Source organism: Chroicocephalus ridibundus, chromosome 14 (assembly GCF_963924245.1).
Source record: "Chroicocephalus ridibundus chromosome 14, bChrRid1.1, whole genome shotgun sequence".
NCBI classification, from domain to species: domain Eukaryota; kingdom Metazoa; phylum Chordata; class Aves; order Charadriiformes; family Laridae; genus Chroicocephalus; species Chroicocephalus ridibundus.
The window spans coordinates 4,334,622-4,354,979 of NC_086297.1; the positions used below are offsets into that span (position 1 = coordinate 4,334,622).

The 20,358-nt window shown below is 61.0% G+C and overlaps 3 protein-coding genes across 5 annotated transcripts in view; 2 read left to right on the forward strand and 1 right to left on the reverse strand.

Moving 5' to 3' along the window:
* The first annotated feature begins 952 nt into the window (after positions 1-952).
* Positions 953-3,235, forward strand: CBX8 (chromobox 8). 2 transcript variants are annotated; one of them, XM_063351788.1, is made up of 5 exons: positions 953-1,104; positions 1,585-1,628; positions 1,879-1,944; positions 2,019-2,109; positions 2,306-3,235. In XM_063351788.1, the coding sequence occupies exons 1-5, from the start codon at positions 1,036-1,038 to the stop codon at positions 3,143-3,145; spliced, it is 1,110 nt and encodes a 369-aa protein (XP_063207858.1). In that variant the 5' UTR covers positions 953-1,035; the 3' UTR covers positions 3,146-3,235. The 2 variants fall into 2 exon arrangements, with proteins under 2 accessions (XP_063207858.1, XP_063207860.1); XM_063351790.1 differs by having other exon boundaries at positions 2,043-2,109.
* A 6,816-nt stretch (positions 3,236-10,051) lies between these two features.
* CBX2 (chromobox 2) lies at positions 10,052-15,966 on the reverse strand. The gene is made up of 5 exons (XM_063351754.1): positions 15,887-15,966; positions 15,708-15,751; positions 15,100-15,165; positions 13,137-13,206; positions 10,052-12,669 (listed from the first exon to the last, which is right to left on the reverse strand). Exons 1-5 carry the CDS (start codon positions 15,956-15,958, stop codon positions 11,320-11,322), a joined length of 1,602 nt encoding a protein of 533 aa, XP_063207824.1. The 5' UTR covers positions 15,959-15,966; the 3' UTR covers positions 10,052-11,319.
* Positions 15,967-17,009: 1,043 nt separating this feature from the next.
* The window catches only part of RBFOX3 (RNA binding fox-1 homolog 3), a 183,145-nt gene continuing 179,796 nt past the window's right edge, over positions 17,010-20,358 (forward strand). For both annotated transcript variants that reach the window (XM_063351764.1, XM_063351769.1), the window contains exon 1: positions 17,010-17,176. The gene's annotated coding sequence lies outside the window, so the exon portion shown is untranslated. The remainder of the gene's footprint in view (positions 17,177-20,358) is intronic.

Genomic DNA, 20,358 nt, shown 5'->3' on the forward strand with positions numbered 1-20,358 from the left:
CCCCGTTGGAAGTGAGGGGTGGGACCGGGCAGGGCTCCGCTGTAGCGGGCAGGAGCCCCCGGGAGATCACCGCCCCCCCCCCCCCCCCACCGCGGGAGACCACGGTCCCCCGGGACGGCGACAACACCCGTGCCCTCCAGTCCCCGCGTCCCCCGGGGGCCGTGGATCTCCCCCGGGCAGCGTCCCCCGGCCTGCAGCCGCTGCACCGAGCAGAGGGCGGGGGAAACGGTCCCGCAGCCGTTCCCTCCACGCGTGACACCCCTTTCTCCCCCCCCCTTAACGGTGGCAAACGGAGGGCGGCCTTATTAACCGTCGAGGAGGCGGAGCCTCCCCCTCGGGGCCCCGCCCACCGTGGGGTCCCCCACGCGTGACCGCGACCCCCGACCGACGCCCTCTCTCACGCACCCCCCCCCCCCGGGGGCTCCACGCTCCTTTAGTGGGAAAAGAGGAGGGGGGAAGGTCCACGAGAGTCTTCGTCCCGCGTGGGGGTGTGTGTGTGTGTGTGTCACAGAATCCGGGGGGGGTGTGACCACGCCCTCCGCGCCACGCCCCTCTCCGCTCCGGGGCGGGGGGGGTCGTCCCCCCCGCCCCGGAGCGGAGAGGGGCGTGGCGCGGTGGGCGTGGCGCGGTGGGCGTGGCGTGAGAACCCAACCCGCCCCTCAGCCCCGCCCCACGCTCATCGTGGACGCCGCTCACGTCGAAGGCGGGGGGGTGGTGGTTTGGTCGGGGGGGGGGGGGGGTGGCGGTTTATGAAGCCGGGGGGGGGGCGGGCCGGCCGGCGGCGGGAGCCAATGCGGCGCGGGCGGAATATTCCACCCGGCTCCGCCAGCAACAAGTGCGGGGGGGGTGCGTGTGTGTGTGCGTGTGTGTGTGTGTGTGTGTGAAAGTGTGGGGGGGGGGGTGTGTGAAGGAGGAGTGTGTGTGGGGGGGGGGTGGTGCGGGAGGGGGGGGCCGCGTCGCTGACGTCAGCGGGCGGAGTATTATGGTCTGGGCTGCGCTGGCGGCTGCCTGTGTGCTGCGAGCGGCCGCGTAAACATGGAGCTCTCGGCCGTCGGGGAGCGCGTCTTCGCGGCCGAGGCCCTGCTCAAGCGCCGCATCCGCAAAGTAGGTGCACCCCCCTTCACCCTTAAAACCCCCCCGGCTCCCTGCGGACCTTCCTTTCCCCTCCTTCCCCGCTCCCTTCTTCCACCACCACCACCCGGCCCCGCCGCCGCCGCCGCTGCGGCGGCCCCGGCCCGGTTGCGGTTGGGGGCGGCTCTTTCTCCCCGCCGCATGCCCGGGCGTGCTCCGCCGCTGCCCGCCCCCCTCCCCCGCCAGCTTACCCACCCCCTGGGCTTTTATTTTTAATCATTATTATTTTGTATTATCGCCCCCCCACACCCCACCCCCCCCACACGCACCCCTCCTTTCCCCCGCGTGTTTTCGACACGCGCGGGGACGCGGGTGGATCTTTGTTGCGGGCGTCGAGCGCGGGGCGTCCGTGTCGTGTGTCCCCCCCCCCCTCCCGCCCCTTTCCCCTCACGGCGTATTTTATTTTATTTTATTTTATTATTTTTTTTTTTTCCCCCCTCTTTGCATCCGCAGGGGCGCATGGAATATCTGGTGAAATGGAAGGGCTGGTCGCAGAAGTAAGTGGGCCGGGTGTGCGGGGAGCCGGCGCCGCAGCCTTGCGCTCCCATTGTAGTGGGGAGGAAACTTGGGTCCTTTCCTTTATGCCGTGGGTTTTCTGTGTTGTGTTTGTTTTGTTTTTTGTGTTTTTTTTTTTTTTATTTTTAATTTATTTATTTTATCGTTTGTGTTTTTTTTTTTTTTTTTTTTTTTTTCCCGGCCGTTCCTGGCTCCTCACGCCGCTCCCTCTCTCTGTGCCTCCCCCCCCAGGTACAGCACTTGGGAGCCCGAGGAGAACATCCTGGACGCCCGGCTGCTGGCAGCCTTTGAGGAAAGGTACAAGGCCTTTGCTGGCTGCAGCCCGGGCGCTTGTAAATGTGTTGCTGTCTTGTAGCTATGCTGAATTGAAGCTTTGGTTTTTTTAACACCTCTAGGGAGCGAGAAATGGAGCTATACGGGCCCAAAAAGCGAGGCCCCAAGCCCAAAACCTTCCTGCTAAAGGTAAGGAGGCCGGAGCCCCCCCCGCCCCGTGCGCGCCGGTGCTGGCGAGGGCTGTGAGCCGCGGCGGGGAGCAGGGAACCCCCCTGGCTCCCCAGGAGGATGCTCCTTGCGAAGGCGGCCCCTTGTCTTGTAAGTTGTAATTATGCAGCCGGGTGGCAGGATAATAAAGTCACCGGTTGATTTATCTTCCTTGCAGGCCCAGGCAAAGGCAAAAGCCAAAACCTATGAATTCCGCAGTGACTCTTCCAGGGGGATCCGGGTGCCGTATCCTGGCAGGTCCCCCCAGGAGCTGGGCTCCACGTCCCGGGCTAGGGAAGGACTGAGAAACATTGCCCTGGCTCCCCAGAGCAGCTCCAGCACCAGCACCCCCAAAGCAGACGGCATCCGGGACCGGGTGATCCGTGTGGAGGAGAAGCCCGGGGAGACCCCCAAAAAGAGAGGCCCGAAGCCCAGGAAGGAGCTTTACAAGGACCTGGCGGAGACTCTGGATGCCTCCAAGAGGAAACTGGGGGAGCCGGGGGACAAGGTGGGGGACTACCTGAAGGCCAGGAAGATGGAGGAGGCGGCGGCGGGGGCGGCCAAGTTCGGCTCGGGACACAGCGTCATCCAGCTGGCCCGGCGGCAGGACCCCGACCTCCCCGGCACTCTGCCCGGCCCCAACCGAGCCGAGGTGGGTGCCAAGCTGGGGGCCACCGAGCCCTACCCTGCGCGGCTGGCCAAGCACCGGGCAGACTTTCTGGACCCCAAGGGGCAGGGGGGGCTGGATCCCGGCGGGCCGAAGCTCCTGCACGGGGCGGTGAGCCCGGGCGCCGTGGGCAGCCTGTACCGCGACGGCGTGGGGGGCCAGGCGGGGCGACCCTCCCTCATCGCCAGGATCCCCGTCGCCAGGATCCTGGGGGACCCCGAGGAGGAGTCCTGGAGCCCCTCTCTCAACAACCTGGAGAAGGTGGTGGTAACTGATGTGACCTCTAACTTTTTGACCGTCACCATCAAGGAGAGCAGCACGGACCAAGGATTCTTTAAAGAGAAGCGATGAGTTTGGCGGAGGTGGTGCTGGGGTTTTCTTCGGTCAGATCCAGACAAAAGCTTGGTTAGAACTTGGTGGGCCTTTTTTTTTTTTTTTTTTTTTTTTAAATTCTTATTTTCTTTTTTTATTTTCTTTTCTTTTTTATTTTTGGGTCCTGGAGAGGATTTAGAAACTGTCCTAAATTCATTAACTCATTCTTTTTTTTTTTTTTTTTTTTTTCCCACGTCTTACATTTCGTTGGAAAGATTATCTCTAGAGTTATATTTTCTATTAGATGTAAATATGTTATTTAAGAAAAAATGCTTATATATATCTATATATATATATTTCAACTCTGAGTTGTTTTATTTAAATGGAGACAACAGTGACTGCTCAGTTGCTCTTAGAAAGGACAATAAAACTGAGAACTAACGGAGTTCATGCATCTGTTGCAGGAGCCAGTGTACATAACAAACGATGTTCATAGCTAATTATGTTCTGGGTTTTTTTTTAACTATTATTTTTCATATGATGCTATGGATGGTGGAGGGGGAAGGTGTTACTCCCTCGGAGGGCAAAGTGCCCTGATTTCTTGATTGTGATATAAGGTGTTGCTTGTACAATCAAGTGTGCTGTATCCAGAGCTGTTGCCCTTGACGGTTGAAGTGAGCACTTGAATTTACAGTATTGTTGGGGAGGGGGCGTTTCCAGTCTAATGAAAAAAAAAAAAAAATAATAATGTTGCTACAAAGTCGGGGCGGGGAAAAGCAGAAATCCATAAAAAGGCTAAAACTGTTCTAGCGGAGTATTAACTTGAATTACCTTTTCTTGTGAAGGAAGAGGAGGTTTGTGCGTGTAAGGTTCCTGAGAGGGGTGATACTGAAATGCACTTTAATAGAGTTGTCGTAGCAGTTGTGGGAGACGGGACTGAGCTGAGAATCTGTTTTCATTTTGTCTGGTCGCTTGATTCTGTTCCCCCACCCACTTTTTTTAAAAAAAAAAAAAAAAAAGAAAAAAAAAATCAACAAACCCCCCCTCTGTTTACATTCCTGAAATGCCAGAGAGGTTTGGGAGGGTAGCATGTCACTGCCCATATTTAGATGCTTTATACCGCTATAGAAAGTGGATGATTATTATTATTTTTTTTTCTTCCCCAAGACAGTTCACTTCAGACTGTTGGAAGACACCAGATAAAGTGTTTTGTAATATCCACATCTCTGACAAATCCCAGAGCCACCTTTATGCATTCAGAGACAATAAATATTTCCCTTTTCTTATGCTAGTTAAACAATAGCCAAGAGGCGAAATATTCCCGTGCGCGAGCAGCCCTGCTGGCTCGGGTGCCTTTTTGTGGTTTGTGAGCCTGCGTTATTTCTCCTGGCTCTGGAGGACCCTCCCGTGGGTCTCCCAGGGCTGGGGCAGGGCACGGCCGGGGGGGTCTCACGGCTCCGCACAGAGTGGGGCGGTTGAGCAGCAGCCCCGGGGGCTGTGGGGGCTGCAGCCCCCTGCTCTGCTCCCCCCTTCTCAGTGTCAGCCTGACCCGGGTGGGAAGCGGGTCCTTCCCCGGGGTGTGATTTCGGTTGAGCTGGAGGAGGTGTCCCCGTCCGCACGCCTTGGGCTGAGCATCTCTGAGGGTTGGAAAGCACAAGTCTGGCTGGCAGCGCCCAAGGGCTGGGGCTGGGCCAGGTCACCCTTGTCCCTCCTCGCCACCGTTGGCCACCCTGTGGCTCTTGTTTTGGGGGCTGATGGCACATGGGGCCTGATGGACGAGGAAGGGGCTGGGGAAGGAGCAGCTCCACCGTTGGGCCCAGCTGCGGCCCCATGTTGCTTGGTCTCCTTCCCTGTCCTTCTCCTGGCACCTCCGTCGGATGGGCGAGTAGGGGGTGCTGAGCTGGCCGGACAAAGGGAGCCACAGTTGCGAGTTCTGGATTATTTGTTTTGTTTGTTTTTCTTTTTCCTCTTTTATTTTTTTTTGTTGTTTTTTTTTTTATTTTTATTTTTTAACGCATATTTTGTAAAATTGAGATTTTTAACTTGGTTTGTACGAGGAACCAATGTGGTGGTTTCAGTGCCGGTGCCAGGGGCAGCCGACACGGGCCGCGGGTGCTGTTGGAGGGACGATGGTGGGATGGAGCTGCTCGTCCCCCCGCTGCTGCCGTGCCGAGGCTGGGGTGGTGGTGGTGGGGGTCCTCCCTTTGCGCAAGAGCCCGGAGCCGCACTCCTGCCCTGCCGGGACGCGCTCGGGATTCGGTGTCCTTCGCTCCAGCCCTGTGTATGTGTGTGCGTCCAGCCACACGTGTATATGGAGCGAAACGTACATGTGGGTGTATATGTGTGTATGTATATAGCGACGTATATACTGAGTGTGCGTGCGTGGGGGTGTGTGTGCGTGAATTATTTAAATCTAAGACTTGTACAAAACCGATTTGGCTAAATCTCAGTCTCAGAAGTGAAGCTTAACTACGTGTCTTCTGCCAGCCGTGAATGTCCATATGAGACCTGCTTTTTATGTGAGTTTAAATATATACTTTGTAAATAGAAACGTGTCTGTCTTCCCTTTGTGCCCTGGGGCGAGGGGACGCGCGGGGCCGGGGGCTGGGGGGGGGACCCGGGAGCACGGTGGGGCCCCGACGGGGCAGGCGGCCCCGCATCCCCGCCTCCGCCCGGGGAGCCGCGACCGTGCGGGGCCGGGGCCGGGCCCCGACGGGGCGGAGGGAGGCCGGGCCGCTCCCGGTCAGAGGAGCCGCCGGCCGGACCGTTCCCCTGGGGGGGGGTTCCGCCATGCCCGGCCGGGGCGGAGGGCGCCGTGTGCGGTTCCGCTGCGAGGAACAGCCCCGGGGCCGCCGTTCCGCCGCCGGGTGCCGGGCCGCGGCGCTCCGCCCTTCCGACGGGGCGGGCAGCGGCGGGGGTGCGGGTCGGGGCCCGGCCTTTGTATTCAAATGTGTCCCGGCCGCGCTAGCGGGGGGGGAACCGGCGGGGGGGTGGTGGTGGTGGTGGTGGTGGTGGTTGGTTTTGGTGGTGTTTTTTCTGCGCTGTGTCCTCATTAACCTCCTTTCCCGGCTGCGGCGGGTGAAAGGCGCGGACCCCGCATTATGGGAGCTGTCAGCGGCTGGGCGCGGAAAATGAGTGTCAAGGAGGAGCGGGAGAAAGGGCCGCACAATGGCGCCTTTCTCCCCCGGCCCAGCGGGGGGGCCCTTTCACACGGGCCGCGGCGGGGCCCCCGGCGGGGCGGGCGCGGAGCGAAGGCGGGGTGGGACGATGACAAACCGGCTGGCCGGGCCCCCGGCCGCGGCCCGCAGGGGCTGACACCCCCCTCCCCCCCCCCCCCCCAGCACCCTCTGCATCGGGGCGGCTCCGCACCCCACCCCCCGGGGCTCCGCCTTCTCCGACGGCAGCCCCGACGGCGGAGCCCCGGGAGCCCCTTGGCCCCCACCCCGCCGCCCGGTAGGAGCCGGAGCCCGGGGTCGGGAGGGGGCCGCGTCATGCCCGGACCCCCGGAGGGTGAGGGAGGGGTTGGTTGCCCGGCCCCGGTTCCCCTCCGCGCCTCCCCCATACCCATCCCGGGGCCTTGCTCCAGCCCCGGCCGCCGGCGGCAGCGGGGACACGGTGCCCCGGGGAGGGAGGGGGGGACAGCGGGCCCCATAGAGGAGGGGACGCTCCCGTGGCAGTAACCACACCAGCCTGAAAAGTTTAAAAAAATATTTATTGATATGCTAAAAAAAGAGCAGTGAAAAAGTTATACAACCCCCCCCCCCGCCCCACACACACACACCCACCCGACGTGACCATCTCCTAGTGTTTTCCTGCAAATAAATTAAAAGCAGCCTAGAGGTGGCGGCTCTACACTCGTGGCAGCGGCCAGAACAGCAGAGAACACCCAGCGCACCCAGCGCGGTGCTGGGGGGCGCGCGGGGGGAGCGGTGAGCAGCCCCGCAGCCCCCCGCCGCCTGTCCTGCTCCACAAAGCCCTTACGCTTTCCCAGGGTAATAACATCTCCCAACTTTTGTTCTCTGGAAATAAAAGCAAACAAACAGCTGTAGTTTAAAGCAATTATAAGTGTCATACAGGAACGATTTGGCTCTCTCTTTAATTAAAACATACAAATCAGACCAGCGACTGGCACAAGTTACAAGAACAATTGTTTGTTTTCACCCATCCCTCAATTTCTTTCAGTAAAAACCTTCTCTCCGGCTCTGGAGCCTTTCACACCCAGCTCAGAAACTCAACACAAACCAAACCCCCTAAACCATCCCCATCCGTCCACCAACTCCAGTTTTTTCTTTTTTGGTACAAAATATATATATAAAAATAGACTAAGTTTCTAGGGAAGATGGCTGAATTGGCCACCTCTTCCAGTCCAATGGAAAACAACAAGTATGCTTAACCAGATTATGCCTGGAGAAAATATCCATTCAATATACAAATACCGCAGGACTTTCCACATCGGAAACCCCTTAGAAAATGACAAGTGACAAACCTTTAATTGGCTGTTTGACACACGGCTGAACACTCCAACCCATAGCAGCAAACTTAAAAAAAAAAAAAAAAAAAAAAAGGAAAAAAAAAAGGTAGACCTTGAATGCTAATGGTACTGACTGGTAAACAGGGTCTGCACCGGCTTTCAACCCCTGTCCACAAAAGATTACAGTAAATCACTCACATAATGTGCCTTTGAGAGGCAAACTCCAACAGGAACCGTTGGCTCAGACGTCCCAGCGCTGCTGGGGGACCCGCGATCCCGAAACGCCAGGTCGGGAAGGGGCTGGGGAAGGAGCGCGGCAGGGCGGGGGGAGACGAAGGTCAAAAAAAATTTCCGGATTATCATTTTTACCATCCTTAGACCTTTGGAATCGAACCAGCTGGTGAGCAAAAGGCACAATAGCAAGTGGTGACAGCAGAGTCCTGACGCTACCGGGAGGAGACCGGCCCGGGAAGGGTGGGTGCTGGAGGGAAGGCGCTCGCTGTCGGGATACGCGCTCCCACGGGTGCCAGCCTGGGCCCAGAGACCCTTTGCCCGGCTGGGAGGCAGGAATGAGCCCCCGCACGCAGAAACGCACACGAGCGTCCACAGGGGCTCTGGAGGGAGCAGGGGCTGAGCTGGCATGTGAAGATGAACCTTCATGGTTCATCTCCTGCACCCGCTGTGGACGCTCGGTGCCCAACCCCTTCTCGGAGCATCCTCAGATGCTTTTCCCCCCCTCCTCGGGGACACCAGCCCCCACATCCTACAGCTCTAAGCAAGAGCATGCCTGCCGGGCCGGCTTCCTCTCCGTGAGCATCCCTCAGCCCTGCGGCAGGGCTCCGCGCGATGGCTGGGTGTCCCGCTGGGGACCAGGGCACCTCTCCCCGTCGGGGTCATGGCTGACCCCAGGACCCTGTCACCACCCCGCTTTGCATAGGCACAAACCTGTCGTGGGACCGGTGTCGCAGACAAGGCTGAGATAAGGACAGTCCGAAAGGCACATTGTCGTTCAGTTTGGATTACGCAAAGGCCAAGTAGCAAACATTTGGTGTGTGGGGAAGAGCGTCATCCCCGCGCTCCCGGATTCCTCGATTCTTCTCCCAAAACGCTCGCATCCCCAGCGCAAAAGCACGCCCAGCAGAGACCGCGCCGGGAGCGTTCGTTTCTGCTGACCCAGGCTAATGTTTCCTTGGATCGCTCAAAGCTACGGTAGCTCATTTGGCAAAGTTAAAGACTAGAAGGTAAACAGCACAGACTGTGACATTTTGGCATCTTGGAGCTCAAAGGAAACTCTGTCCTTGGGAACCTCCTCCACGGACAAGGCTCCCTCCTCTCCCCTTGGCACTTTGCCTCGCAGAACGTCGTGCAGCACGTTGCTGGCCGGGTGGCCAGCGGCAGAGCGGGGCTGCACCAGCCCTCTGCAACCCCCTGCCCCAGGCTGCCCGACACCCCGGCGAGGTGACGCTCCAGGCTGCCCGGCTGGACTGGGACAGAACTGGAGCTGGCTGAGAAGCCTGCACAGGTCCTGCCACAGGCATCCATACGCCTCCTCCTCCTCCTCCTCCTCCTCCTCCTCCTCCTCCTCCTCCTCCTCCTCCTCCTCCTCCCAGGCTCATCCTTGGCTGCTGCAGGACGCCGTGCTCAGCTGCGTAACACCACAAACTCAAAGCCACGGCCAACGGGAGGCTGGGGATTGAATTCAAAAGCGAAGGGAGGGCGTCTCTGGAGCTCAGGAGCTGCCCCGGCAGAGGCTGCAGCCGCCGCTTGGGGAACGGCCACTTGCCCCGGGATGAGCCGGGCAGCCCGCGCCGGCGTTTCACTTCACCTGAGAACTGCACTGCCGCCAGCCCGCGGCAGCAAACGCGACTGCGGTGGGCTGATGTGGGGGGGGGGGTGGGGAGGCACCTGTAACCCCCAGTTTGGTCCATTTCTCTTTGCACCCCTGTGTGTGACGAGACTGCGAGTGCCCCCGCCTGTGGCAAAGATGCCCGTCCTGGTGCCAGGTCAGTCACCCAGCAAGGGTGACCCCGAAGCGGTGCCCGCTCACGCACACACCGAGGGCCACCCCGGGGACAGCCCTCCCGAGGCACCCCCCAACCGCGCACCGAGACCTGGCAGAGCGCAGGCTTCCCATCTCCTCCGGGAAAGGAGTTCAGCATTAACAGAACGAAAATGACCTCAAATGCTACTAAACTCTGCCTGAACTACTGCTGCTAATTTTGGCTTGTAAGAGTCATCTATAGCAGGGAAAAAAGAAGTCTGTAAAAAAGCCATTATTGGTCGCAATCACAAGCCAAACGAAGACCCCGGCTGCTGGCAGAGGATGGCAGGACGAAGGCGAAGGGCTGCCACAGCCCTCCAGCTCCTCGGGGAACAGCGGCCTGAGGTACCCACTGCCACTGCCTGGCCCGTCCCTTCTCCCTCGCCTCTCCTTCCCCATCCCACCGCTCCAGACCGCCCCTGCAGGTGTCCTCGACCGGCTTCTGAGCCCCCCCGGCTGGAGGAAGAGGTGATGAGTGTGAGTCCCGCTCGGTGAGCGCCCCAGCACAGGCTCACTCGCCCCCGGCTCTGCCCGGCCGCTGCTCTTCAGCCAAATGGCAGCACCGACCTTGCAGATGCCCATCAGGCCGAATACCAACCTACCTGCCGCTGGAGGGGTTCCCACGTTCCGCAAGACTTAAAAAAAAATAAAATAAAGTCTTCCCTGACTTGGTCCCTACAAGAGCCTGGGAAGTGCTGCAGGAGAGGGGGAGGTGCTGGCGATGCTGGCGGGAGGCGGAGGAGCGGCGCTGGGGCTCCCTGGGCCACACAGCGATTTGGGCCGCGCTTTCCTCTGAAAGTCGGGTCACCGCGAAGACGCCGGCGGCTCTCGCTGCTGCCCAAGGCGGGACCCTGCCCGGGGGGAAGGAGGTACCCATTGCCAGCCGCCCCCAGCTCCGAAAGAGGCACCTTTGGTGCCCCGTCTCATCAGTGGCACCCAGGATTCAGTCTTCCCGAGGCTGGGTTTATTCCCCTCCCTCAAAAAAAAAAAAAAAAAAAAAAAAAAAGAAAAAGAAGAGGATATTTCCTTGATAAAAAATGTAAACAATATTTCCCTATCAGCTGGAAACCACAACAGAAACGTCGTGGACTTCACCATCATTGGAAGTGACCTTGCCCAGGGGGGTGGCTGGGCTGAATGTACCCTGAAAACCCCCATGCACAGCCGCCCCCCCGGGCTGGGAGCAGCGGCTGTCTCATTTGGATTGATTTGCGGCTCCCCGCGGCTCACAGACAGATTCGCGGGGAGCCCAGAGGAAGGAAAAGGATCTTCTTTTCCTCTCCTCAGTATAAACCTGGCCCATGGCAGCTCCACACCCTCTCCCCGCTGCCCGAGCCGCAGACCTTGTCATCAGCTGCTGTTTCCAGCTGTAAAGCGAAGAAACCCACCGACAGTGAAGCCTGGCTCAAAACTTGCCAGCCCGTCCCCCGCGGCAGCACCAGAGCCCCTGCTCCCGGAGAACGGCGTCAGCCGCTCCACCGGGGGCTCGGGCTCCGGGAGGGGATGGAGAGAAGCCGGGAGGGATCCATCGACCCGCTGGCAGTTCTGAGCAGGTTTCACCGTGTCTTTCTTAAGCCCCTCTGGACTCGAGTCCCAGCAGGTCTCACGCATCCACTTGAAGAAAGAAAAACCTGATGGAAGAGCCGGGCAAAGCCGAGGGAGAGGCTGCAGGACCTTCCCCCTCCTCTCGTGCTCCCGCGCTCAGTATTGCCGTAGGTTGAAAAACCCGACGCTGGTGGGGGACTCCTTGACTGTCACTGTGATCAGGTTAGCGGTGACATCGGTGACAAAGACGTGCTCGATCAGGCTGCGGGTGGGTTTCCAGTCCTGGCTGGTCTGGATAGAGACAGACATGTTCTGACCCACGCCGGGGAAGGAAGCCGAATCCCGGTCCGAATCCGAGCTGGTCTCTTCGCCTGTGCTCACTTCGGAGAGGGCGGCCGGCTTGCAGCTCTCGGCGGCCGCGTGCCCCTCCTGCGTGCCGGCTGGGCCGCTTTTGGCCAAGTCCCTGTCGCCTGCCCGCTGCGCCTGCTTCTCGCTCTTGCCGCCGTCCCCTCCCGAGAGCACACCGGCACCGGCAGCGCTCAACCCGGCACCCGCCGCGCTGCCCTTCGCCCCGCCGGCACCCGCGCTTGCCGCCGCGCCACCGCCGGAGCCTTTGGAGAGGGCACCGCAGAGGTGGCGAGGGAGGCTGCTCCCGCCGGCCGAGCTCGGCCCGTTCTTGACGCTCTGCAGGTTCAGAGCCTGGAGGTTCAGCTCCTGGCTGGAGGCCGCCTGGCTGCCAGCCCCGGGCGAGCTGGCCGGCATCTTGCTGCCATTGTGCAGCGTTTGGCCTCCCGCAGCAAACCCCGATTTCTGGTCCCCTCCAGCACCGCCGCTAGGAGCCTTGGCAGTCTTGGGTCCCTGCACGCTCAGCCCGAGCTCCCCACACCCTTTCTGGTTCCTCATCTTTAAGTCCAGCCCCAAGCCGCCCTTACTGGCCGCCTGGGCCTTCAGCGCCAGCCTGCCCAGCGGGGAGGTCTCTGCCGCGTTCTGGCTTTGGGACATCCTGTTCATGTAGTGCACGATGGAGCTCTGCCAGCTGATGGCCCGGCTGGGGCTGGCGGAGCCGCTCTTCATCATGTTGGGCAGGTTTTCTGCTGACGACCCCCCCGAGCTGAGCCCAGCCAAGGCGCCCGGCGCGTCCTTCAACCCGGCCATGCCCGAGCCCTGCGTGCCGTGCTGGGGCTGCAGCTTCCCCAGCAGCTTGGCGCTGCCACCCACCTCCTTCCGGGACGTTTTCAGCACCTTTGTCAGGTTCACGGTCCTTCGAGCCGCTTTCTGCTCTGGGGGAAGAGGTTTCCTCCCACGCTTCTTCCTGGAAGTGTCTTTCATCTCCGGCTTCGCCACCAGGATCTGAGCTTTCTTCTGCGGTACCGGGTGAGTCTCTCTGCTGCGGGGACCTCTCTTGGCTTCCAGGTCACTTTCGTCGTCGTCATCAGAGGAGGAGGAAGAGGAGGATGTGGAGGAAGAGGAGCTACTTGACTTAGTTTTTGCAGGCATCTCTGGTTCCTGCGAAGCAATGGAGAGAGAGAGGGAAAGAGTCAACGCTTATTACCAAAGGGTGGCTCTAGGCATTGCAAACCCTTCAGTGTTTCCTGGCCAGAGGCCTCAACGCACGCAGGTTCTTCCTCCACGGTGGGCTGGTCTGCTCGACCTCTGCCATAAAATGAGTCTGGGAGCGCACAGCGCAAACCCGACCCGGCTTAAATACCCTGGTGCCAGGGCACTTTTCTCTCTCCTTCTACACCATCGCAGCGATGAAGGGACATCCTCCTCGCAGGCCGCCTCCTCGCCCCACCCATCGCTGCAGCCCCTCACGGGGCCTCTGCAGGCATCACTGTGTCCCCCCCCCCCCCGCCACAGCCTGAGCAGCCACCGCACCCTGCGCCGTGGGCTGACACTGGCTGGTGCCTTCCAGGGTCAGAGCCCCTCCGGCGCCGCCATGGCCCTGGATTCCCACCGCCCCCAGGACTCACCACATGCTTCCTGGGCCTGCCCCTGGGCCGCTTGCCCCTCTTCCGATTCTGCACTTCTTTTTCGTGTTCCCTGGAAAAAAAGGACAATTAAGGACAACGTTTGCAGGGAAGAAAAAAACATGCAAAATCATCCTGGTTCCTCCCTTTCTTCTGTCATTAAACCCCCCCTTGCTGGGGATGCTGAAGGCTCAGCTCCCGTTCCAGCGCCGGAGCAGCGCTGGGAGGTGTCCTTAACCCCAACCGATGTGTGACGATTTTACAGGTTCCGAGCACATCACTTACTTGAACCCTGGCTGTTACGGGCATACCACACTCACGGGCAGTCAGAGACCCCCAAGAACTGTACAGAGACCTGGGGACTTGTGCGATTAAACCCCCCCCGCAATGTGTCACCCGGACCATTTACCCTGCGGGACCTGGCACAGGTCACTGGAAGAGTCAGGCCGTGAATGCAATGCAAGAAAAAGAATTGCAAAGTGAGGAAAAGGTTATAAAAATGGTGGCCTTGGAACAAGCACAGCTGCCTGGAGGTGGGGGGGCCCAGCTGGCTCAGCACCAGGTCTCTGCCCTGACGCTGGAGGAGAGGTGAAAGGGAAGAGCCCCTCTTGCGTACAGCATGGGGCTGGACCACGTGGGCGGCTGCGATACATTTACCAAACTAATCACAGAGCCAAAACCCTCCGCCATGCAGGACCTTCCCACTGGTTCCCCCAGTCCCTTTGTCCCCCTGGTGCCAGTGACAGGCCCTCCAAAGGGAGGCATCGAGGGTTGTAACACCGTCCCCGAGAGCAGCTCCCTGCTCTGCTCGTGTCCCAGGGAACCGGCATGGGCCGGCGGTGATGGGACAGCATCCCTCTCTGCATCCCTGTTTGCTACAGTAACATCCCCACAGCAAGAAGCTTCCAGCGGTCAGCGATGGGCCACGCGGCGTGACTCATCCCCAGTCGCTGGCTCTTCCAATTCACGGTAAAATTTGCGGTTTTTCTGCTACAACGGGATCGGGCAAAGGGAAGATCTGCCCCGTCTCTGCGAAGCCTTGCCTTACTCAGCCACCTGGCGAGCGGAGCTGCCCCCGGCTCCCCGCCAGCATCAGCCTCGGCACGGAGCAAAAGCAAACGCATTCCCTGGAATCTGCAGGTTCTCTCCTTCGCTGGGCCATGGATGCGGTGGCCCAGGCTGGCAGCCACGCAAAGCCCGGGGTGATGATATGGGGAATGTTTTCACATCCCTGTACTATTTTGTAGTTCTCAGTTTAAAAAAAGACTGTGTTAAGCTCTAATACATATGGCTAATTAAACACCGTGCGGTCTGCACTAACCACCAGATTCCATTCTTGAAAAAATGGATCCAGAAACAAGTTATAATTAAATCCTATCATAAACTTTAATGATTTTTTATTAATATGGAGCCAAAATATTTGGCAGCACTGTGCTTACCGTAGCCAGCTGGCTAGTTCTTACCTCCATGTGTGACTCCTGATACGTAAGAGCTGCAGAACAATCGCCGGTCCCCACTCCTCAGGGCAGTAGCCCCGGCCCTGACAGGGGACACCATTTTCTCCCACCCGTTACTTCCTCCCCCTCTCACAGCTCTGCCCTCCACAGGTACATTCTGGCACCTTCCAAGCCCACCCTTTCTGCAGTCCCAGGCACCGTCTCCCCCCAGGCACGCTGAGGACGGGGAGGAAGAGCCGAAGGTCCCCACTGGGCGCTGCCGGGCTCCCATTGCGCAGCCAGCGCAAACCCAGGCTGGGCACCGGGCCACGAATTCTCCATGTTCCCCCACCCGGGAGAGACGTCCCAGGTGGACCCGCGCTGTAATTTCAGGAGAGGAACAAAAGGGCCGTGCCACAAAAGGCAGGGCGAGCTTCAGTCTGTTGTTGCCACAACTTCCACCGCACGCGCAGCCAATTAGAAGTTAATTGACTTTATCGTTCGCTTAGAAATATTTATAGTTTGCTCACTTCTTTTGGAAAGCGAGGAGGAGTCGTGGATCAAGGATGTTCTCCTCGGGCTCCCAGCTGTTGTGCCTGCAACAGAAGACAGGGACTGGGCGAGAGCGGGGGGCCGGTGCCCCCCACTGCCCCCGTTACCGGCCCAGCATCGGGGGGTTCATCCGAGGACAAACGGGCCTCCCGGCCCGGCGGGGACCGGGGCATCCCCGCACCGGGGGCCGGTACAACCCCGTCCCCGCGGGGCGGGCAGGGGAGAAGGGGCCGGGGGAGGCGGATCGGGGATGGGGGGGGGGGGGCGGCCACGCCGCGGCGGGTCTCGCCTGGCCCCGCGCATCCCGGGGGAGCTCCGGTTTCCGCGGGGGGGCGGGGGGCGCGGGGCCGGTGCCTGCCCGCCGAGGGGGTGTCGTGGGGCTCCGGGGGCGTCCGGCCCGGGGTGGGGGGGTTGGAGGGGGTAGCGGAGCCCCACGCGCCGGCGGGGAGGGCCGCGGCCGCGCTTATTTGTAAACAAAAGGAGCGGCGCGACCCGAACAAAAGCGGGCGGGCGGGCGGCACCCCCGCACCGCGCACCGCACCGCGCAGCTCCGCATCGCGCAGCCCCGCACCGCGGCCCCGCTCACTTGGAGGACCAGCCCCGCCACTTGACCAGGTACTCCAGCTTGCCCTGCGGAGAGAGACGGGGAGAGGCGCGTTAGAGGAGGCGGCGGCGGCGAGGGGGGGGGGACTGGCGGCGGCGAGGGGGGGGGGACTGGCGGCGGCGCGGGGCGTGTGTGTGTGGGGGGGGGGTGGAGGGTCCCACCTTGCGGAGCCGCTTGCTGAGGATGCACTCCGCGGCGAAGACCTGCTCTCCCACGCTGCTCAGCTCCTCCATGGCCCCGGCCCCGCGCACACGCACACGCACACACAAGGGGAGCCCCCGGGCGCGCCCCCGACGGCGGCAGCGCGCGCCCCCGCCCCCCCCATCCCCGCGCGCCCCCTCGGCACAATGCGGCGCGCGCGCTCCCGGTGAGGGGGGGGGGGGGATGGCGAGAGGAGGAGGAGGAGGAGGAGGAGGGGTGTGTGTGGGGGGCTCCCCAAATTCCCCGCTGGCCAATGGGGAGCGGGGGGCGGGGCTTGCCGGCGGGGGGGGCTGCGGGGGGGGAAGGCATTGTCTGCGCGCGACCCCTCCCCTTCCTGCCCGCGCCGGGGGGGGGGGGGGGGGGTTGGCCGTTGCCCGGCCGGAGCGGGGACAATGGGGGACCGCCCGGCCCGGGGCTTTGTTCCCCGGGAGGGGGGCTCGGCAGGGCTGGGGGGGATGCTCGGCTGCGTGGGGGGGGGGGGATCGGTAGGGCGAGGGGGGGGATGCTCAGCTGCGGGGGGGGGGGGATGCTCAGCGGCAGAGGGGGGGTCTCCATCCCATCCCGTCCCATCCCATCCCGGCTCGCCGCCTGCACGGAGCCCGGCTCCGCGGTCGCCCTCCCTTCCCGGGGACAAAGCAGCGGCGGGGCCGGGCACAGGCCGGAGCAGGCGGCGGCACGTTTTTTGGTCCCGAAGTAGTTGGTTATAATGGAATAAAGGCCATTTCCTCGCAGGGGGGGGCGGTTGTGTTAAAAACCATCTCGGCTCGCAGGCTCCCTGCCAGGTATGGCCGGGGCCCTCACCTCAGCCCTCACCCCGCCGCCGAGCCGCGGTACCGACGGTACCAACCCTGCCGTGGTACCAAAAGTGTCACGGTACCAACCCTGCTGCGGTACCAAACGTGCCACGGTACCAACCATGCCGTGGTAGCGACCGTGCTGCGGTACCGACCACGCCACCGGGGCGTGCGAGGCGGCGTGAGGAGCTCCTCCGCGGCGGTTGTGCGCTGTGGGCGTGGAGCACTGAAATATGGTGCTGTAGAGGCATGGAAGAAGATGAGTCAGCACCTCAGGGAGTTCGCAGCTGCGGGCCCGGAGCCTGCGACTCGCTGTGCGGGAGCCACAGGGAAATGACCGTCCGTCGTCCCAGCGCCGGGGTGCCCGCGGGGCGCGGGGACTGAGCGGGACCTGGATGGGCAATGGGGTGTGCTGGGCGCGGGGCCTCACGCCAGCCCCGGGCAGTGCTGTCTCCGGTAAGCGATGCTGGGTTGAGAAAAACGTTTTTGAGCTTCAGGCTGGCGCGATGGGCTGTCCCCGCTGCTGCCAGGGAGCCCCTGCATGATGGAAGGGGAAAACGGCCGCTTCGTTAGCGGAGCGGGGCCGACTCGGGTCTGTAGGACAGTGGATGTGCCTGGGGTGCTGGGTCAATACCGGGTAATTGTCCGAGGTCGAGCGCTGTCACGTTTTATTGTTTTCTTTTTACAATTACTGTGGTTGTTCGCTGAGCCAGAGAACAGTGAGAGGCATTTTTTTTTTCACCAAAGGTGACACAGAAGTGCAACCCGGCACTGCACTTTTTCTTTCTTTAGAGTTAATTTACCTTTCGTCAGCTCTGCTCTTTGTGTGCAGCACGTCTTAAATTTTAGTAAAAAGAACGTGTGCGACTTTCCCTCCCCGCACACACGAGCCCTGTGCGCGCACAATACGGCATTCACGGCGGTGTGTGTGCAGCTCGGGTGACCGGCGCCCAGCGCTCGGGGCGAGCCATGTGCGGGGCTCACCCGGCCCCCGGGATCTGGCTCATCGGCACCGAGAGACCGACGCCGTCAGTCAACCAGCCCCGATGGGGGTAACGACAGGTGGGCTCTTCTCCTGGCCCACCCTGGGTGCTGGTGTTCCTGAGCTCCCCGCGAGTCTGCAGGGATAGCGTCGCTCTTCTCTTCCTTCCCGGAGCGAAGCAGAAGGGGCTGGGGTGATGGAGGTGCTCTGCCCACGGCTGGGAGAGCCGGGGGTAGGATGCGGGAGCAGCCCTCGGCGTTCGGGTTGTGTCGGGGAGGGAGCGTGTACGGCGTTCGGGCGGACGGTGCCCGGCATGGGGCTGCGCTGGCGGCTTTGTCCCTGACCCCTCGTGCCCAGCTCCGAGCAGTTCATTTCCAGCAAGGACGTACATCCCCAATGCCGCCCGCGCTCCCACCTCTGCCTTGGCCAGGAGCCGAGTCCCCTTCGCCTGTCGAGGGGAAAAGGCCGTGCTGCTCCATGGACTGGAAATCTTTATGTCCCCGGGGGTTTACTGGGAACCGGTCCTGGTCTGCACCTGGGCTGCGGTGGGCTTTGTGCTTTCGGCCAGTTCTCCCCAGTTTGGAGCTGCAGGTTATTTTGCGTAGTTTAAAAGCTGGGTGTGATGGCCGGGGCAGAGTGGGTGTTTCCTCGGAGCACAGAGCACGGAGCTCTGGCTGCCGGCCCTTCTGGGGTGGCAGGTTCTCAGGCTGGTCACGGGTTTCCCGTTATTGGGTGCCTTTCATGGAGCCATGTGGTTAAATGAAAAATCTCACTTTTTCTCAGAAAAGAAAAGGGAAAGAAAGAAAAGAAATCACTCTGAGCATTAAAAAAAAGCCTGAACTTGTGCCTTTGAAGATTTACAAAAACAGGAAGAGAATAAAAAAATGCTACATTTGTTTATATGTTAAAATCTTGTGAGTTCTTACATTGCGGTTCAGATCGTTCGCTCTTGGGCTCAGCAATAGCAAAATGATCTTGCTGGAATCGTAGCTGCCTGACCCTTCCCGGTGCTGGCCTGGTGTTGCCCGGCATTCTCTTTGGCATTTCAGGATGTTTTAGTGCTGAAAAAAAAGAAATTGTCCATGAGTGCCTTTTTCCCCGCCTGTCTCCCCTCTGCTCTTCTCCAGCTCCCCTGGGACGGGCAGGGACGGCGTCTGCACCGAGCGGGGAGTGCGGGGGCTGCCAAGGGAAGGCCCGGGGCAGTTATGGGTCCTGGCACAGCGGGATGTCCCCTCGCTGCTGAGGCGGCCAGAGGGGACGGTCCCAGCGACGGCGCTTCCCTGGGCATCGCTGGCCGGAGCCACCCTGGGGCTGGTGGGGACAGAGCTCCCCGGGGTGCAGGAGGAGATGTCGGACCAAGCTGCGGCTCCACCTGTGAGCGCCTTTGGGCTGAACTCAGTGTTCTCCATCCCTGACAGATGTCACCTTCCTGGAGAAACTTGGGAACACACAGTAAATCGCTTGGCTTCCACATTCCCCAGCTCCAGCCGAGCTCAGTGACAGCAGAGCCAAAAAACTCAGCGGTGGCTGAGAAGACCTTTGGCATCTTAAAACTGAGGCTCAGACTCCTGAACTGATCTGGTGGAGCATAATTTTGTAGCTCTTCCCGAGTATGCTGGACATCCCAGGAATGCTGCGCATCCCGCGTTATGTGGGTCGTGGGGGGCTGTCACGCCGGGGTGGAGGTTTGCTGTCCTGAGGAAGGTGTTCCCCCAAATCCAGACCTTCCCGATGGAATCAGCGGTGCTTCTGGTGGGTCAGAGGGTTTGGAGCAGGGGTGCAGGACGAGCGTGGTGGGGAGCGAGAGCCCGTCCTCTCGGGCTTTGTACTGGCAGTGAGGGACACGGCTGCTCCCCAGGGGGTGCAGAGCAATGAGCCCCCCGGCTGGGGAGCACAGGGTGGGGGTCAGGGTCGTGGCTGCTCCCACGGGGCATTTGGCCTCTGTCTTTGTGCCTGGACCCACCAGGAGGAAGGAGCACGGGCAGGGGCATCCCGTGCTTCCCGCCGGCGCTGCGGGACCGGGGCTTTCCTGTGCCGGGGTTAACGGTGATGGCGTTTTCCGAGGGGGTGCCAAGTTGGGGTGATATTCCTGACTTCAAAGGGTGAAGCTGGGGCCAGCCCGGGGAGCGGCTGGGCCACGGTAGCCATGTTTGTTGTGGGCAAATGGTGGTTGTTTTCCCAAGGCAGCAGCCAATTGAAGCACAGAGATCTGCATATCATTTGGGCACCGCAGCCGGGTACGGAGCCGTGCAGCTTGCGCATGGGATGACTAGCGAGCGCGTTGTGCCTGGGCCCCGCGGCTGCGTGCGGGAACTGTAGGGGCACGTGCCACCCCCGGACCGGGCATTTCAAGAGGCAGGAGTTTTCCTGCAAACCGTGTGCGTGCCATAAATAAATAGGCGTATGTAGATGTTTGTTGTTATATTACCATCTTGGAGCAGCTGGGACCCCTGGGCAGCGAGCATCTTTCTAGTGCAGGAAAAAGAAAGGGAAGCAAATGGTGTGGAAATGCATGGCAAATTGGGATGCAATACACAGCGGGGCTCTCCCTGCTGTGTGACCCCCAGCCCCGGGGAGGGGGGCGGTGGGGAATGAATTACTCGGGGCTGGGAGGGCGGGGGGAGACACGGCACTCGCCGGAGCAGGAGTCTCGGCT

Coding starts and splice junctions, on each gene's coding strand:
- CBX8 (XM_063351788.1), top strand. CDS start 1,036: ATGGAGCTCTCGGCCGTCGGGGAGCGCGTCTTCGCGGCCGAGGCCCTG. Junction 1,945..2,018: donor CTGGCAGCCTTTGAGGAAAG/GTACAAGGCCTT, acceptor GCTGAATTGAAG/CTTTGGTTTTTTTAACACCT. Junction 2,110..2,305: donor CCAAAACCTTCCTGCTAAAG/GTAAGGAGGCCG, acceptor TCTTCCTTGCAG/GCCCAGGCAAAGGCAAAAGC.
- CBX2 (XM_063351754.1), bottom strand. CDS start 15,958: ATGGAGGAGCTGAGCAGCGTGGGAGAGCAGGTCTTCGCCGCGGAGTGC. Junction 13,207..15,099: donor CTCCTCGCTTTCCAAAAGAA/GTGAGCAAACTA, acceptor CTTTTTTTCCAG/GGAACACGAAAAAGAAGTGC. Junction 12,670..13,136: donor GCAGGCCCAGGAAGCATGTG/GTGAGTCCTGGG, acceptor ATTGCTTCGCAG/GAACCAGAGATGCCTGCAAA.